Source organism: Mesitornis unicolor, unplaced genomic scaffold (assembly GCF_000695765.1).
Source record: "Mesitornis unicolor isolate BGI_N332 unplaced genomic scaffold, ASM69576v1 scaffold2771, whole genome shotgun sequence".
Taxonomy (NCBI): Eukaryota; Metazoa; Chordata; class Aves; order Mesitornithiformes; family Mesitornithidae; genus Mesitornis; species Mesitornis unicolor.
Window position 1 is genome coordinate 22,977 of NW_010162957.1, and position 16,987 is coordinate 39,963.

Here is a 16,987-nt window from a genome sequence, read left to right on the forward strand (position 1 = left end):
CATCAGATCTTTTCGTGCTGATACTGGCCTGAAATCTAACCTTCTACTTTCCTCTAATTAGCAGATAAACTTTCAGGAAGGGCACTCATCCTTTCCAGGAGTAAGCTTCACCCTTACGATCAATGTGGTGCTGACTTAGGCACAGAACCCAGCCAGAAAGCCATTCCACAGAATTTCAGCCAAAGGCTCAGCACGCATTTTAATTGAAGAGAAGGAAAAAGCATCTGAAATGTAAGAAAGTGGAATGTTTGTGGGTGGTAGGTGCAAAACTAGAGGAAATAAAGTCAGCAGAAAAATGAAATCTACTGGCACTTTTAATTCAGCAAATTGTTTTCTTCATTAATCACTAAATTGATAGGGTTGAGTTAATCATTCTATGAATAGGATTACGCATATTACCACCAGCCCTTAGTACTATGTTCTTGTCAACAAGAAAATACAGATAGAGATTCCAAGACATCAGCAGACTGTTCAGTTACTGAGAAATCCCTTTACAGAAACACAAGTTGACAGTGTCAATGCAACATTTTTACTGAACTGTTTCAGACTTGGGTTACATTAAAGGTTACCACCCAACCTCTTCTCTTTCGCTTTGCTTCTACTTTCATCTTGATGCTAGAATTTACTTTTCCATTTGATAAGATTACAAGTTGCTGGATAAAGGCTTCACCATCTTGTTTATTAGAAACAGTAGCCTTTTATCTTATTAGAGAGGCAGGTTTGACTTTTGAGCAATCCCATTACTATGTGTCACCATCCTCTCCCTAGGAAAATTCAGAATGACCATTTCTGATGGGTTATTCATGAGGAGTTTACTTCTGAGCATGAACAGATGCAAAATCCCAACACTAAAAGCTAATGTCAAATTAATATTTTACATCTCCTGTTAGCCAAGAAAGACTGCAAGCATAAACTCAGGTGCTAGAAAGGCTTCCCTTGGTTTTATAACTGTTTCCCAGCTCATCCTTTCTTCATTTCAAATATCCTGGGAAATCTCCTCTTCTCCTTTCCTGTGCAGTCTTCCATAGGATGCAAAAGATATTGCCAGCACACAACGCTCTGCACACTGAGCTATTCCCAAGAGCACTGCTGCAATCTAGTTTAGATTTTACAGGCTGAACAACCAGCTTCAATTGCTCCTAGGTGAATAAAAGAATGTCACTTAATCTGGCGCTACTTGTGCACTTGATTGTTCTGGAACTAAAAAGAACTAAAAATAGTCCTTTTGATTAAGATGGATTCATGGAAAAGTAAAACTTGGGGAAAAACAGCAAAAGGACTGTTTAGTAAAGTATTTTCCTCAATAAGAAGCTAATCAGCTTTCCTTTTCCTGCACGTGTACACACATACTCACAGACTCATCTCCTTTTCGTCAAGAAAATGCTAAACGGTTGTTATCTCTTGCAAACACCATGCTGAAATCCAGGAGTGATTCAGAGACATCTTTAATCAGTCTGCACATTGCAATGGGACAAGAAGAATACATCGGAAGAGAGGATCAAGAGATGGAGACAGCCAAAAATCAACAGGAAACTGAGGAGAAGCATGCCAACAAGGGAAAGACACGCTGTGAGACATGCACAGGGAAGATGAGAATGGGAGCTTAAAGCCACAACAAAGAAATGGCTACAGAAAAAACTGCAGCAAAGAAAGCAATGGTAAGAACAGAAGCTTAAGGGGAAAACATTTCTTTTCTCTGCCATGAGAATATATGGGTTGCCTTAGCTGCTGGGATTAAAGAAGCTTTCTCCTCATAGAAGCATACATTGAGTATTAAAGAATTTTGTCATAAGAGGCAACAGCTCTGCACAATTCTTCCAAAGAAGCAGATGAACACTCTAACCTTGATACTTTCCTCCATCCAAAGCACAAAAGAACTGTATCCTGTGGGCTCCAAGACACAAACCAGAGAGGGGTCATCAGGAGCAGTGTCATGATAAGACATACATGTGCTATATAAGCAACTTCCCTGAAGTGAGATTGACTGCCACCTCCACGTTATCCTGTGAGTGAATGACTAACTCTTACCTACTCAACTCCCTCTTGTCCCCAGCCAGTCCCACCTAAAAGAAATTATTCAAGCAGCATCTGAGTCTCACTACCACACTCTTTGGTTTTCCTGTTCACACACCTGAACAGAAGAGCAATGACGCCTACTGCTTAAAACACATTTTCCCTTCAGAGACCTGAGAACAAATTTCAAAACCAAAGCAAGACCTCCCACTGAACGTCTCACCTTGGTCACATAGTGTATCATCCTTCTGATCTATGGAGCTCATCCAGAAATAACAGAGATGTCATTTCTTGAACACAAAATACATGTATTTTTTCAATATCATGATAAAATTCTGAGTTGGTTAACGAACCACGTGTCACATCAATCCAATCTGGATTAATGCAAACACCATACAAAACTTAAATTTTTGTTCAGAACATTAACAACATGCACTATGTTTCTTACCTGTGATTTCTACCTTCATATTTCCTTCCTTCCCTACAGATTCTTCCAGACCTGGCTCCTGCATTGAAAGAGATGATCCTACACCATGCTGAGCCACAGGCAGAGATTCCACAAACTCCTCCGGTTTGTTCTGTTCCATTTTTAATTCCTTCTTCTGGCCTTCGCTGCCTCCACGTCGTGACTTTAAGAAAGCAACTAAACTCGAATCTGCAAGTATTGACAGAGAGACAGACACAGAAGTGACAGAAAGTCTCAAAATAGTTGACATGCCTATAGCTCCTGCTATTTATGTTGTAGTCTCTTTCTTCTCATTCCACATGCCCTCTTCTTATGTATCATCACTTCTTGTCAAACTAAGGCACTTAACTGCTTTATGACCTCTTCAGCACATAAGCTGGGTACAATTGACTGGTGAGGCAACACCACAGAGAGAGCTGATAAACGTCTTTCAAGGTGAAGTAACCACAGAAATTCTTGTTATTCTCCCAGCTTGCAAATAAAAAGAAAATTGTTTCTTTCCAACTAACTGCCACTGAAGAGGTACATCCAAACAAGACTCTTCATTGCAAGAGAATTCCAGTCTGTGATTTATGAGAGGAACTCAGGTCTGACAGTATTCCTACCCTTTTTGTGGGCCACTCAGTGGCATCAACCTGAACGCTACCAGAATACATGGAACAGACACCACAAAAAGAAAGAATTACCTGCTCTTTATTGAATTGCACTAAAACAGCAGTGCATGGTCTAGATATTATGTTAGGAGATGGAAATCTTGTTCATTCTAAACTGACTCCCCATCCCAACAGCCTGACAACACCCAGAAAGCAGATGTGGCCATTCTCTTCATGCTTTGGAGAAGAGGAACACTTGGGAGGCAGGAGCGTTTTGAAGGACAGATAATACTACTGTGGCTCTAAAACAGGAAAATGTCATAAGATCACTGTTTTACTTTTGGATCTGCTACAGATATCCCACTTTTTTGATGGAGCTCACTTTGTCTCTGAATACTCTTCATCTAGAAAGTAGTGTTGAGATGCTTATGTCAGAGGTGAACATTAAGACCCTATGCCTTGTACCTCTAAAAAGTACAGAGATACTTCATACATCTTTGACACTGCTTGCTGCAGTAAAGAATATAACATCTACATTAGTTATTCATTCTCTGGAGGACAAAGGCCAAATGATTCAGAAATGCCCTGTATCTGAGAGAAGTAATCCCAAAAAGGAAACGACTCTCACGTCTCTGCAACAGTTCAAAGAGGATGCAGAGATCTATCCCACACTGGTGATTGCTGCACATTCTCCTCATGATGCATTTACGCCTCCCCTGGAGAAGGGGGAGCTCAGTCTCATTAAAGCACACATTTTTTCCTGCATGCAGAGCTCTCACTTTCTCAGACTTCACTGTACACAGCAAGGAAAAGACTGTGTGAAATGATGAAATTATGAATAAACAGTGACAAACAAGTCACTGATTATGTGAACCTGTGCACGGTACGTCAGAAAATAAGCCTACCTCTACCCAGAGTCTCCATGGGCAAAACCAGAACAGTATCTACAATAAGGCCCTTAAGACACTGCCTAGTGTGGAATCAGCTGCCCATCCTCATACTCACCACGATGGAGTCTCATCTGCTTCATAACTAATAGGTTAATTCAGAGACTGGGCAGCATTAAACACCCACAAATTATTCACACTCCTGAATATGGAGAGAAAGTCTCCTTAATCCACATCTCTGTGCCTGCCCAGTTCCCAAGTTCAACTATAAGCATGCAATTTAGTTTAGGAGTTGCTTCATTGTGCATAATTCCCTAACCACTGATATTTTGGGAATGCCAAAATTATTCCTAGTTTCCTTAAGGTCTCAAAGACTGAAAGAGCTACAATTTTAACCCACAGAGCATATAAACAAATACATTGGTTTAGAAAATAATTTCTTTTCAAAAATACTTAAAAGACATCCTATCCTTTTTAAACACCCTAAGTATTCACTTCACCAATATCCCCAAGGACAGAGTAGTGGGGACAAGGAACAAAGATCACAAATCATTCACAGGAATAAAGTGCATAAACAAGGTATTTTTCATACACATGCCACTGTTATAAGCAGTGAAGTTAAAAAGAAATATATATATTCTTTTCACCTCAGGTGGTTTGCAGAGCTCAGCTCTATGAATGAAGGATGTAACGATACATTCTGTCTACAATTATTTTGCAGTTCCTTTGTCACCTTTTCAGTTATACCCATGCTGCTTGCAATGAAGTCAAGATCATTAGTATGATCTTTAAGCTAAACCCACAAGACTTAACGTCTAAAATGCCACTCACACCTAAATGTCATGCTAGAGAATCTGAAATTATGAGAATTTCAAAAACCCTTGTCTGCCACCTACATCTGTTGGGCCTACTCTTCTTGAGCATACAAAAATCAGTGAAACCAATGCCAAAAAGTTCTCTAGTGCCCTAGATCACATGAAGTCTTAAACATATCACACTCAGTGTTGGCCCCCATCTTGCCATCAGCTGTCAGTGACAGGCATTCCCAGAGCATCACTGTGGCTCCAAACCAGAGACCAGACCCCTGCCAGAACACCTTCACTCAACAGGCAGATAATTAAAAACACTTTCTCAAGAATTCAAGACTAGTTCTAAGTTTTTCTGCTCTACCAAGTAGAGATTCAACTTGAAATCTCCCACATGCCCACACATTTTCCCTGCCTGGGTACTGACAGTTCTGCCCAAAGTCTTAGGTATTTTGGAGGAGAAGACCAAGGGCTCTCTCTCACCTCAGCATTGCTACAGCCATCCTAAGAATAGCTTTCTTACCTGCTTCAGGGAATTACATTTTAGGGCCTCAATACATGTATACGTAAACAGGTATTTGGTGTGCAAACTAACAGCGTTCATGGACCATCTTATCCCACAGCGAAGGGGAAACAAGACAGACTTAAGCTAAGCCCCCTCTCACTGAGGAATAAACTCTTTAATTCCTTCACACTTAATTCTTACTCATAAGCTACTGACAAGACATGAAAGCTGGATTATCCACATACGCAAAGAGCAGAAATCCCAAGCTTCCATCTTAGGTCTGTGAATTTGGTAAGAGTTCAGGACACCTACACATTCAGCAAACTTTCACATCTCTAGAATTCACCCTGGGAAGCACATACCCAGCTGTGCCAGCAGCTTTTCCTGCTCCTGCAGGATCTCCTCCTCAGACATGGACTGCAGTTTATCCAAGTTCTCTTTGTGAATAGCTTGAGCCTCCTGCTCACTCTTTTGGATTCCAAGACCCTCTCCTGTTATGAGACGAGGCCGTTGAGAGGTCAAGAAGTCATCAGCTTTATCTATAAGATCCAGCAGACAAAGCAGTTAGTGATTCAAGAGTCTACAGCATTATGAATGCATCTCAATTTCTTCCACTACCAGGCTTGCGTAATTTCTTCCTTTTTTACCTCGGTAGCCAAGTTAAAATATGAGTAAAGAAGTTTAGTTTAGCATCAAACAAAACTAAAATATTTGGGCTTTCATCCCATGTCACAACAAAACATTATTTCCACCTTGTTTCTTTAGGGGTCTGCGGAAGGATGGGGTAAAAGCAAACTGGTTTCTTTAATGCAAAGTAACAACAAGAAAAGGTAAACTGAAGCGTAATTCACAACTGCTGAGTCAGAGCATTCTTCCCCATTAGCAAACACTAGACTACATTCTTCCTCTGCCCAAGAGGACCTGAACCTACATTTGTATGTCAGCTGAAACCTAGTAAATAGCTGTTGAGTGAGACAGAGAATTAAAATTATTAGGTAAACCAGCTTCTGGAGTGATACAGGATCCATTCTCAGCACAGACATATTCGCTTCTAGCAATGTCCTGTCTTCACCTTTAAGGATTAAACATATTAGAAGCTCCAGCAGGAGTGCATTTTTCCTACTCTGAACAGAATCAAGTCGTCTTCATCACCTGACCTAAATCCTTTAAAAAAGGGCTCATTTCATTTACTCTAGCAGCAGGGTAACGTGCTCCTTTGGTCAAAGTGAGACCCTCCAGCCGTCTTGTAGCCCACCTGACTTAGTGGCTTTATTCCTTAGCGACTTGGAACATCCCTATGATCCTAAACCAGTCAATCCTGAAATCATCAAACCCCTGCACATACAGCAGTAATGATAACATCGTAACATCAGTAAGGTTTGATGTCATTTCCAAAGCACTCGTCTTGCATTTTGAGCAGAACGAGATGAAAAGCCAGAGTGACCTGGCAGAAGATTCAGTGAGCTTCCCACTATCAGCAACTAAGCTGTGAGTTACCAGGCACAAATATTTTGTTACCACAAGAAATGGAGGTCCCCCTCTCCTCCTCTTGCTTCAAGTGGTCCTGCTACAACAATATTGCTGAGGATGCCAAGCCATTTTCTGATCCCTCTGTTGTGCTACTGTATTTTAGAAGCATTCTACTTCAAGAGGATCACAGCTATAAGGCTGCTGTATCTCCCTCTGATATTTCTTGCATGCACTGCACACCACACCTGGGGGTTCTCTTACCAGTTCTCTGACACAGGTCAGGGCAGACACAAACCTTAGCCAGTTGGTGATAACCCTCAAATGACATCTGGCCTCTATTTCAATGTGAAAAAATAAGGTGTGAGGGAAAAACCCAGACATGTGGTGGTCCTGGACTGACCAAGACTGAAAAAAACCCAAAACAAAATAACTACAGCAACAAAAAGCCTGGAGATGCTGGTACCAGTTGAATTGGTTTCTGAGTTGGTTTCATCTTTCCTTGTCACATTGCTGTCAGATAAGCAACTGCTGGAGGTGGCACTGACTCATCAGCACTGCCTCACAGAGCAAAGCTGCAGTCTCATGGCAGCGGATCTTGTGACGGAGGACTGAGCTTTCAGCTTCTAGGTAGAAGTGTGAACATGCATCACAGCGGTCTCAAACACCGTCATCGGACACAAGAAGAACTCTATTACTAAAACTGTGGAAATCAATGATGAAACAAAAAAACTTTACACATAAACAGAGAGGAAAAGGAGCACAAAAATCTTGAAAAATAAACCTATTTGGCCCATTGTAAGGCAAAAAGGAAATCAGTAAGAAAGCTGACCTCATTTTAGAATGTTAATTTGGGTCTCAGACCATTTCAAATCCTTGTCATGCCACAGACATTCCAAGTGACCCCAAGATTCCTAAACTGTGGACAACAGTGCTACCTTAATTCACAAATAAGGTGCACTGATGCTATGGTTACTAAGGCTAGGTAAATACACTAGGCTGGATAAGCCAAACTTTCCCCACTTACCATCCCTGATGCCAGGGGGAGGTGCTGATCCCTCGGGATGCAGGGCATCTGGAGCAGTCGACCTTATCTGCACACACTCAGCAGCAGAGGGAGTGGTTGCTGCCTTTTCAGCAGCTCTTCTTGCTGCCATCTTCTGTGCAAAGATGCTTTTTCTTCCAGACCCCACCTTCACCTGCAAACAGGGAAGCCATGTGTCACCACCTGCCTCCTCCGCACACCTGCCACTAACGAACGTATAGATCTGATCCTAAAGACACCCTCAGATCCAACTTTGGGACATGACACAGAGAAGCTGCTGGCAGCCACCTGCCCTCTTCTGTGCGTATGCTGTTCCTTTTTTGTAACACACAGTATAATGCTAGGACAGAGAGACAAAAACATGAGTGTTTTTGCTACCTAGAGAAGGAAGATGATTAATTATAAGTGAATTCAAGCCAGGCAAGTACACCTAAAATATCACCAACCACAACAGTTCCAACTTTCCTGCTGTTTGGAAACCTTGCATAGCTGAATACTTTGCATTTCTGAGGATAAATGGGGCTGTGCTGTACTGTGCTCACCACATGCTTGGAACAGGCTTCTTATAAGGTGATTAGAGAGCAGCAGGGTGAAGAGATTTACACAGTAAGAAGTGGGCAATTGGTTCTAAAATAATCCTGACTCGATTACTGTGCTGCTTGCCTGGATGGCAAGGTAGACGATGGAAAGGTAGGGGTCTAAACAGCCTTGCACAGGATGCACAGGAAATTCAACACAAACTAAGCAAAAAAGCACTCGCATATCTTCAGTCCAGAGAAGAAGCTTAAAAGGCAGTCTGAACATCTGGTAGCTGCTTTGTGCACTCCTGTGTCAAGTAAACAGAACCAGTAGCTTGAGAAGTATTACTCTTTCAAAAAAGTTGTCCTTCAAAATAAGCTTGCAAATAAGTTGCCTCTTCAAAGCAACTACAGCTATCAATCACGTACCAATTCCCAACATTTGACTCCCACTCAGCTAGCAGTTCTTGCTACTACAGCAACTGCTGACAGCAGCCATGGCTTCCAGCTTTACAGCCTCAGAAATTATGTCAAAATCCAAAAAGCTGCAAAAGATAATCTGTGTAACTGTGCTCAAATATCATGCCAGGAAGAATCAGGTACAACTTCAGTAAGTACAGACTTGATCGTATCTGGTGGACAAATTAACGGAGATTGCTCCTCAGAGAAAAAACAAGCAGAACAGTACTGATCCTTTTACAAACAGAACAGATTTGGTCCACTTCACTGAAGAAGGTGATTGCCTTTTTACCTAAACCAAAAGGATTACAATGCTATTTGACTGCAGGGTATGAACTGCCTACCTGATGGCAGCTTGGTAGGAGAACTCTGTCCTACACTAAGGTGGTAATGCCAGGGATATGCTGACCCAGCTCCTAATCTCCAGCATTTTAAGTCACTTATCTTGAGCCTTGACCCACCAAGCACTAGGCTTTGTTGTGGGGAAGTTTTAATAGCTAATGAAGATAGCATAAAACAGCTGCTTCAAATCTTACCTCACTTGCTATCTCAGAGCGGTGAAACGTTCTTGGAAACGGGTCTCCCGTGGGCACTGGCATGGTCACTGCTACAGCACTCGTGTCTCGTTCCTGCAACAAAAACTACAAACCCTGTAGAAACCATTGCAACAGCCAGACATGTTTATACTATTTAGCTAAGTGTAGACTCTAATCAAAACCTCTCAGCTCTGCAGCTCACAAGATTTCTGCTACATCACTGTCAGGCTTAGAGTACTTTGTGCTTATTTAGAACTAAAGTGAGGCCATTTTCCAAAACGCTGGGCTGCCAAACTCCACACATCACTCAAAGAATCAGACAAAGGAAAACCTAGGCCAGTGCAGAGCAATGAGAACATCTCCCTTAGGAAGATGAGAAACTCACCCAAATCCACACTAGAGCATATGCCTGCATGCAAGCAGTGTGATCTGTAGGCAGTCTGGACTGGAAATCAGATTCAAACCCACATTTAACTGACAGCAAAAATATACCCAAAGAGCTTTTTCTTTTAAGGTGCTCCAGAACATTGGTCTAAAGTGTTACAACTGCTTCATTACACTATAGAAACAAAAAGCAGCAACAGAACCTCTCATCCCTGTTCACTGCTTAGTTCACAGCATAAACTAAAAACTAGACCATCACATAAAAAACAGACATACAATAATTTTACTGAAGACCGCTGTAATGTGTTGATCATGACTCTCCAGTCTTTCCTCTGGATCTTCATCCTCAAAGTGGACACATGCACTTTTGATCTTGGACTTCTTTGGAGGAACTGGAGTTAAAGCTGGGAGAGTATCGGGAAAATCTAGGGAGCAGAAATAATAAGGAAAAAAGCAGCCAAGTTACTCAAATAAATACTGTGCAATGGGTACTAGACCTAAGGCTCCCTAATAGCACCTGTTATTGCTTTGATGAAAAACGACAAAGATGAGGAAGCAATGAAACAATTAAGAGTTCTGTCTCTGACTTGCACTGCGTAGCAGAGAAACATGCTCAGGAATTTTACTGTTTGTTTATTGGCACCAAAGTCTTTCTAAAGAGCTGCATAGGGAAGAAAGGGTACTGAGGCCTGACAGCAAGTATTAACAGAAGCAAGGCTGTGCAGAAACAGTGTCCCTGCAGGTTGTGTTCAGGTACAGAAAAGCACATTCCCAGTGCAAGCTCTAACAGTGAGCTATTTGTATGATAATGAGCAAGTCAAAGCTACCTTTTCACTATCTATAAACTGGGACCATATTTCATTACCTGAAACCAAGCTGTTAGCAGAGCTAAACCTCAAAGACATTGAGAACAGAGTCTGGATAGATGGCAAAATAAGCACTGTGTCCAATGGGTACAAATCACAGAAAACATCTCTTGCGTTGAGGTCAGCAAGATACCACAGACAGATGATAAATGCAGACAAAGACAGTATGTTGGAAAGGGGGTTCTCCTGGATGCTAGTAACATTGGACAAGTGTGTTTTCCAACAAGACTACGAAAAAACCAATACAGCAAGGAGGACACACATGCAGGGCAAAAGCAACATTGGGTTAAGAGAGAGGTGAAAGGGGAAGCACTGAGGAACACTGAAAGGGACAGATGCACCTAGTAACTCAAAGAACTCCACAAGGAAAATTACCATCCAACATGACCACATCCTTGTGGTCCTGCAGTGGGGGTCTCTCAGCATCTGTGCTCCCTTCCTCCCCCTTCCTCTTGTCTGCTTTCTTCACAATCTTCACTGCAGGTGAAGCTCTGGCTGCCAGGAACTCATTTTGGAAGTGCAGCAGGTCTGCCTCGGACTCGCCAGGCTTTGGTCTTGACAACATCCTGCCTTCTTGCTTTTGCCACCTGGTCCTGCGTGCTGTTACACGGAACCTACTGAAGACATGGAAAACTGGCTACAGAACTGGATTTCCTGGAGAGAAGATGGGGACAGCAAGGGAAAACTATTCCTTTTTGTCTCATTCAGTCTGGTGTTTCCATACTGCAGCTGCCCTACTTCAGGATCACCCCAAAACACAACCAGAGTTCCAGACAAACAGTATACCTTGTTCTTCACTGCCGAACAACACACTACTAGATAAGTTAACACCTGGCCTACCAGCCAGCTGGGAGCAGAATGGCATCCATCCAGCAAAAAGCCAGCCAACTCACTGCCAGAATGTCAACAACACAGCCTTGGATTTGCAAATCCAAGCCAGAGAAGCACTGTGTCCAAGACAACAGATTTGACTTACTCCAGTATCAACACCAACCATGAGCACAGCATCATGCAAACCTCTCCCCTCCGGCATATAGTCATCTCAGGATCCTAGCATTAGCATCCCTGTCAGGATGCAAGAGCCCGTCCACATAGATCTGGACAATGCGCTCTCTCTAACTCCGTTTGCTCTCCTTCTCAAATCTCTCAGGTGAAAAAAGGTTTTCTCCCTTACCTAGACTTTCTGCTTTACTTCTCTCTCATTCTTTCACTGCCCTCTTACTGGAAGCAGCAATGTTATTTCCAAGCATTTTCATTCATTGCCCAGTCTGGTTTTGGGTTGAAAGCCAAGGATGGTATTTATAAAGACTTTTACCTCTGTGCATATAAGAACTTACTAGGAAGGCAACTACTCCACTTCTCATCTATGGGGTATGAAAATATTAGTAAGTATTACTCCTCACTTCCAATTCCTAGAGCCTAGGACTGTCAATTCATTTCTCACAGGCAGCAAGTAAAGTGTTTGCAAATACACTTCACACTAATTGAATCACTAATCAGCACTAAAGCTACAGACTTGACACCCTCCCACACTTGGTATGTTGAAATATTTTGTACATATTTGATCTCTTCCACTTTTAAAAGCCCATCAGGATTCAGTATTTTATAGTGAAGTTGGAAAGAAAAGTGGATATGGATTTTTAAAACCACAATTATCTGCCATATGGACAGGCTGTATGCCTGAGAAAATGCAAAGCTTGGAAGTTAATCTCTGTCTCAATCCCAGACCAAAACAAAGTTCAATCGTTGTGCAGGCACAGTCACTTCCTTGAAGCCAATGTTTTGTCTTATGCCATTACCATACTTTATTGTGGGGGGATACCTTGTGGGAAGGATGTCAATAGACACAATTACTTCATGTGGTATTTATGACCTACATTTGGAATATTTATATCATTTTCAGGGATCTCATTCTTGACCAAGGTTGGTTAGATATGATGCTGCAGGTTCCAAGAGCATGAAGAGGTCAGAGCGCTTTACATTTGGTTGCTGGGTTGTTTTTTTTAAATCAAGGCCTTCATGTAAAACCACCAACCATGTAAGACCTGCTGAAATCACAGAATCACAGGAGTTGGAAGAGACCTTGAAAGATCATCCAGTCCAACCCCTGCCAGAGCAGGATCACCAGACCAGGTCACATAGGAACGTGTCCAGGTTGGTTTCGAATGTCTCCAGAGAAGGAGACTCCACAACCTCTCTGGGCAGCCTGGGCCGTGCTCTGTCACCCTCACAGTAAAAAAGTTTTTCCACATGTTCACATGGAACCTCCTATGCTCCAGCTTGGGACCATTGCCCCTTGTCCTGTCATTGGACATCAGAGAGCAGAGCCTAGCTCCTTCCTCCTGACACTCACCCTTTACAAATTTATAAACATGAATGAAATTCTTTTTCCTGTCCCTCATTTTGTGCAAAAGCTAAAAACTAAAACCATTCAGACTTAAGAGTTGTGTATCAAAACAAAGTTGATTTTCAGAGGTTTCCAGGGACTCCCTTCACTTCAGCAGTTCAGGATGGAGGAACCAGACCTCTTCATCCGATGCCAGCATCGCGAGTTAGTTGCTCAATTTCAGACATCTCAAAACACTGACCTTAATAAAAGCTGTCAGCTCAAGAGTCCCAGAACAACAACTTCCATTTACACCAAGCCTACATACGGCAAAAGCAGCAGCAAGGGGAACTTCCCTGTACACTCTGAACAATAAAACCCTCCCCCAGCACACAGGGAAAGTGCCCAATTTCTCTGCCAATGCTGTCAAGGACATCTGTGGAACACAGCCACTAGCAAAGGCTACTTCAGGGCAGAAAGAGAAGGGAGCATTCTGCTATGGTGCTTTGTTACTGTCAGAGAAGGACTCAAAAACACCTTGGATGTCATCATGGTTCTGATGCCGAGAATGCAGAAACACTCTTTAATTCCCTTGTAACTGCACAGCAAAAATTCTAACTTCTGCAGACAGCTCCTTTTTTGTGCTCTTCTAGCATAAGCACACACTTGCTGTTTATTTATGGAGCTTTCTGCTCCATAGAGAGCAGAAACAGGGACTCCAATAGTCATATTTCAGTTGATAGGTCCCTCTTTGATATGCCTAAGTAGCACCACAGACATCAGAAGCCAAGTGTTTCAAGCCCTACCATAACAGGCTTCAAAGCCCAACTGAGGATGATGCTAGGATTAAGACACAAAACACCTCTTTATAAGTGCGCTGCTTATCTTTCTACAATAAGCCTCTTCCACATAGGGACGTGCATACCCTTGTCCAAGTCTCCGTGTATTAAAATGTTAATCAAAATACAGCGGGCCTTGAAAGTGCCTTCATTGGTGTCCTGGTTTGAGCTAAATAGAACTGATTTTCTATTTAGTGACTTTACCTTTCAGCTCAGTCTCTTTCAAGTGCCTGAACTTGCACTAGCAGGATGTTCTTCCCAGACAGCGCTGCTGGAAGATAAGTTCAAGGTCAGTTGTCTCACCATGGGTGTCATGTCTGCACCTACGGGGCAGGGGGAGAAGCAGACCCAAACCTGACCAACAAGGTATTCCATCCCACATAGGTCATACTCGGTATAAAAGCCGAGGGACCACGAGGGTCTCGACCCTTCTTCCATCTTGGAGCCCTTCCAGCTCGGACCCTTCCGTCCGTCTCAATCCCGCAACGGCCGAGGTCTGAGCAGAACCCTGCTGGTTCGTCTGCCTCTGATCCTGATCCCTGTGTTCCTGCATCAGCTCCCACTGCTGCTGAATTTGGTCTGGGACTTTTTCCAGTGCCCTGCTCTGCAGAGCCTCTGGTGATGTAATCGTCATTGGGGGGAGGATTTTATACTGGTTTTGTATATATATTTGCACATATCTGTATATATTTCATTATTTTCCTATTTACATTAATATCCTGTAGTATCAGTATTATTGTTTTATTAAATGTGTTAGTTTTATTTTCCAACCTGTAAAATCTCTCTCTCTTATTCTCTTTTCTCTTCTGGGGAAGGGAGAGGGGTTAACAGAGAGCATCTGTCCAGCATTCAGTGGCTGGTCCAGCCCTAAACTACAATTGGTCTGGAGAACTGTCAGGCACAAGAAGGAAACTATGTGGTCATTGTCTAAAGAGCTTAGATATTGTTCTGGGGATCATTTCCTCAAAGTCACTTCTTCCTCTATATGAATATAGAGGCTACCCAAATGTAGAGAGCTACAAGATGATAATACAGAAGTGGGCATTAACTTGGTTCAAAAATAGGTAAAAACTTTAAATGTGTTCTAACTGGGTCTAGAAATTTAATACAACTGAAGCCTCTGACTCAGTCCTTCTGCAGCCCGACAAGCTAGAAGTTCTTATATACATATAGCCCTTGCAGACAGACAGAATATCGTGAAAATAGTTTGATTTCTAATGGTATCTTTTTCCATGCCCCTTGGAAGCCACCTAAGCACATTAGGAGCACTCACCTGGCCATCATAATGAATAATTCTTATCCTCCAGTACTCAGGGAAAACATGCAAGAAAAATAACACACTACTGATGATCAGCACTAACTCCAGCATCGCATGGTCTGGTTATCTCCAGTCTTGCAGCTGGCTACTTAAAAGCTAACCACACACAAACTGTTTGCCTTGAGGGACCACCAGCTAGCCAACATAAGGAACCTGCTGAGGATATTGTCCTAGCCGTGGATGCAAGGGATCAGAAATGCTGTCAAAGGACCACGAGCACCTATACACACCAGAACATAGTGATTATTATGTGAATACACTATCATCTGCTGTTGTATCCCCTATCTGCACCAAAAGTCTCAATAAATAGTTTTCTGTCGTGCTTTGGACTTCCCACGGATACTGCTTGAAAAGCCCACCAGTGCTGCAGGAAGTCTTACAAATGCAGCCTGGACCAGTGGTCTAAGTCGCGCTAAAAGAAGATGTAAAAGCACAAAAGGCAATAAAGCCACAGACTGCTTCAAGTGTCAAGATACACTTTTAGATTAACCAACTTCAGCTCAAGTGTAAGCCTGAGAGGAAAGGCCAGTTAGGACAGTAAGAGACCCTGATCACCAAATAATGCAGCACCAGTGTATCGCACAGGATGGCATTTCTTTTACTGGGAAACTGAGGTCTATAATACTCTTCCAATGCTTTCCAGAGCAGCATTTAAGCTTCTGAGACATATATTACCAACCTCTGTCACTACTGTCAGCAGATATAAAAAAATGTTAAGAATCAGGCACAGCATTTGTTTGAGCAAAGTACCACTCCAACCCCGTCCAAGGTTTTTACAGGTGCCATCAGGCTACAAAAAACTAGTACGTACTTCATATAATCCAGTATGATTATTATTTTTATTTTACTCTAGCTCATCTGCATTTACAATGCATTTTTCCTCTGCAGCAGCAGAGTCCTACAGCTCAAGGGAAACATATCACAGCAACAGCCACGAACTAGACACAGTTAAAAGTGAAATGGTAGCATGTACATGTAAAAGCAAAGAATCATCTGCAAGTCCTACTGATTTCTGAACTTTGCCATTTTTTCCCCATCCTCAAGTCTACAACTTCGCATTCTTTTGCTAAAGTTATCAGGTTTCACTCAAAGATGAACGCAAGGTCCTGCTGTCACAGCTGGTGCCTCAAAGTAACATATTTCTTCAGACATTGTTCACTGAGGTACGGAATTAAAAGGAGAAGCAAAGAGTCACATCTCAAGCTCTCCAGGGCAGCTCAGCAGACGATGGAAAGTTACAATTTCTTCACTTCAGATTAATGGTCAATGAAAGCCTCATTCAGGATGGATGGCAAAATGGTGATGCACACGCTCTGCTCTGTCACAAAACCACTTTCTACAAACAATACTGTAATGACCAACAGTTGAAAAAATTTAGGCTTGACAGGCAGCAACTTTAACCTGTTACAAAGAAGGCAGATACCTGTAAAGACCCTCCTTCCAGAAGGAAAACCCCTGTCAATTGCTGCAAAAATATCTCCTCAAAAAGGCTTCACAGCTTACACTGGTCACATAATACTCAGCGACTGTTTCTTTACCTGTTAGGCACATACTGCATGCACACCTTCCCTCAGTGCCTTCCCTCAGGAGGTGCTGCTTTTCCCAGGCTGCCTGAAGAGAACCTGCAATAAATAAGTACCAACATGGCACAAATCAAATTAAAAGGAAAGGGCTGCTATTAACAAACTAAAGAACTCATACATCCCAACGCTCCCACTGCATTCACTTTCCCTAAACGAGTTTGAATCGAAGTCTTTAAATAAGAGACGCAGGCTAGGCCTGGAGGCCTGGCGAGGCCTCTCCCTGACCGGGAAGGACCCGGCGAAACGGGACCCCACAGAAGAACACGCCCGGAGTAGGGGAGACTGGGGGGCGACCACTGCCCCGGGGGCCACACAACGCCTGCAGCCACGTTGCTATTTACGCTATAGTAAAGGTGAAACCCCGGGGCTCCGCTGG

General features: G+C 42.7%; 1 protein-coding gene across 1 annotated transcript in view; it reads right to left on the reverse strand.

Moving 5' to 3' along the window:
• The window catches only part of RPAP1 (RNA polymerase II associated protein 1), a gene marked incomplete at its 3' end in the record, with an annotated part of 33,467 nt that extends 22,357 nt beyond the window's left edge, over window positions 1-11,110 (reverse strand). Inside the window, exons 1-6 of the mRNA XM_010193772.1 lie at window positions 10,921-11,110; window positions 9,956-10,104; window positions 9,296-9,388; window positions 7,765-7,936; window positions 5,633-5,809; window positions 2,462-2,668 (exon numbers count right to left, since the gene is read on the reverse strand). Coding sequence (XP_010192074.1) covers window positions 2,462-2,668; window positions 5,633-5,809; window positions 7,765-7,936; window positions 9,296-9,388; window positions 9,956-10,104; window positions 10,921-11,110 — 988 coding nt within the window. The remainder of the gene's footprint in view (window positions 1-2,461; window positions 2,669-5,632; window positions 5,810-7,764; window positions 7,937-9,295; window positions 9,389-9,955; window positions 10,105-10,920) is intronic.
• Between the last annotated feature and the right edge of the window lie 5,877 nt (window positions 11,111-16,987).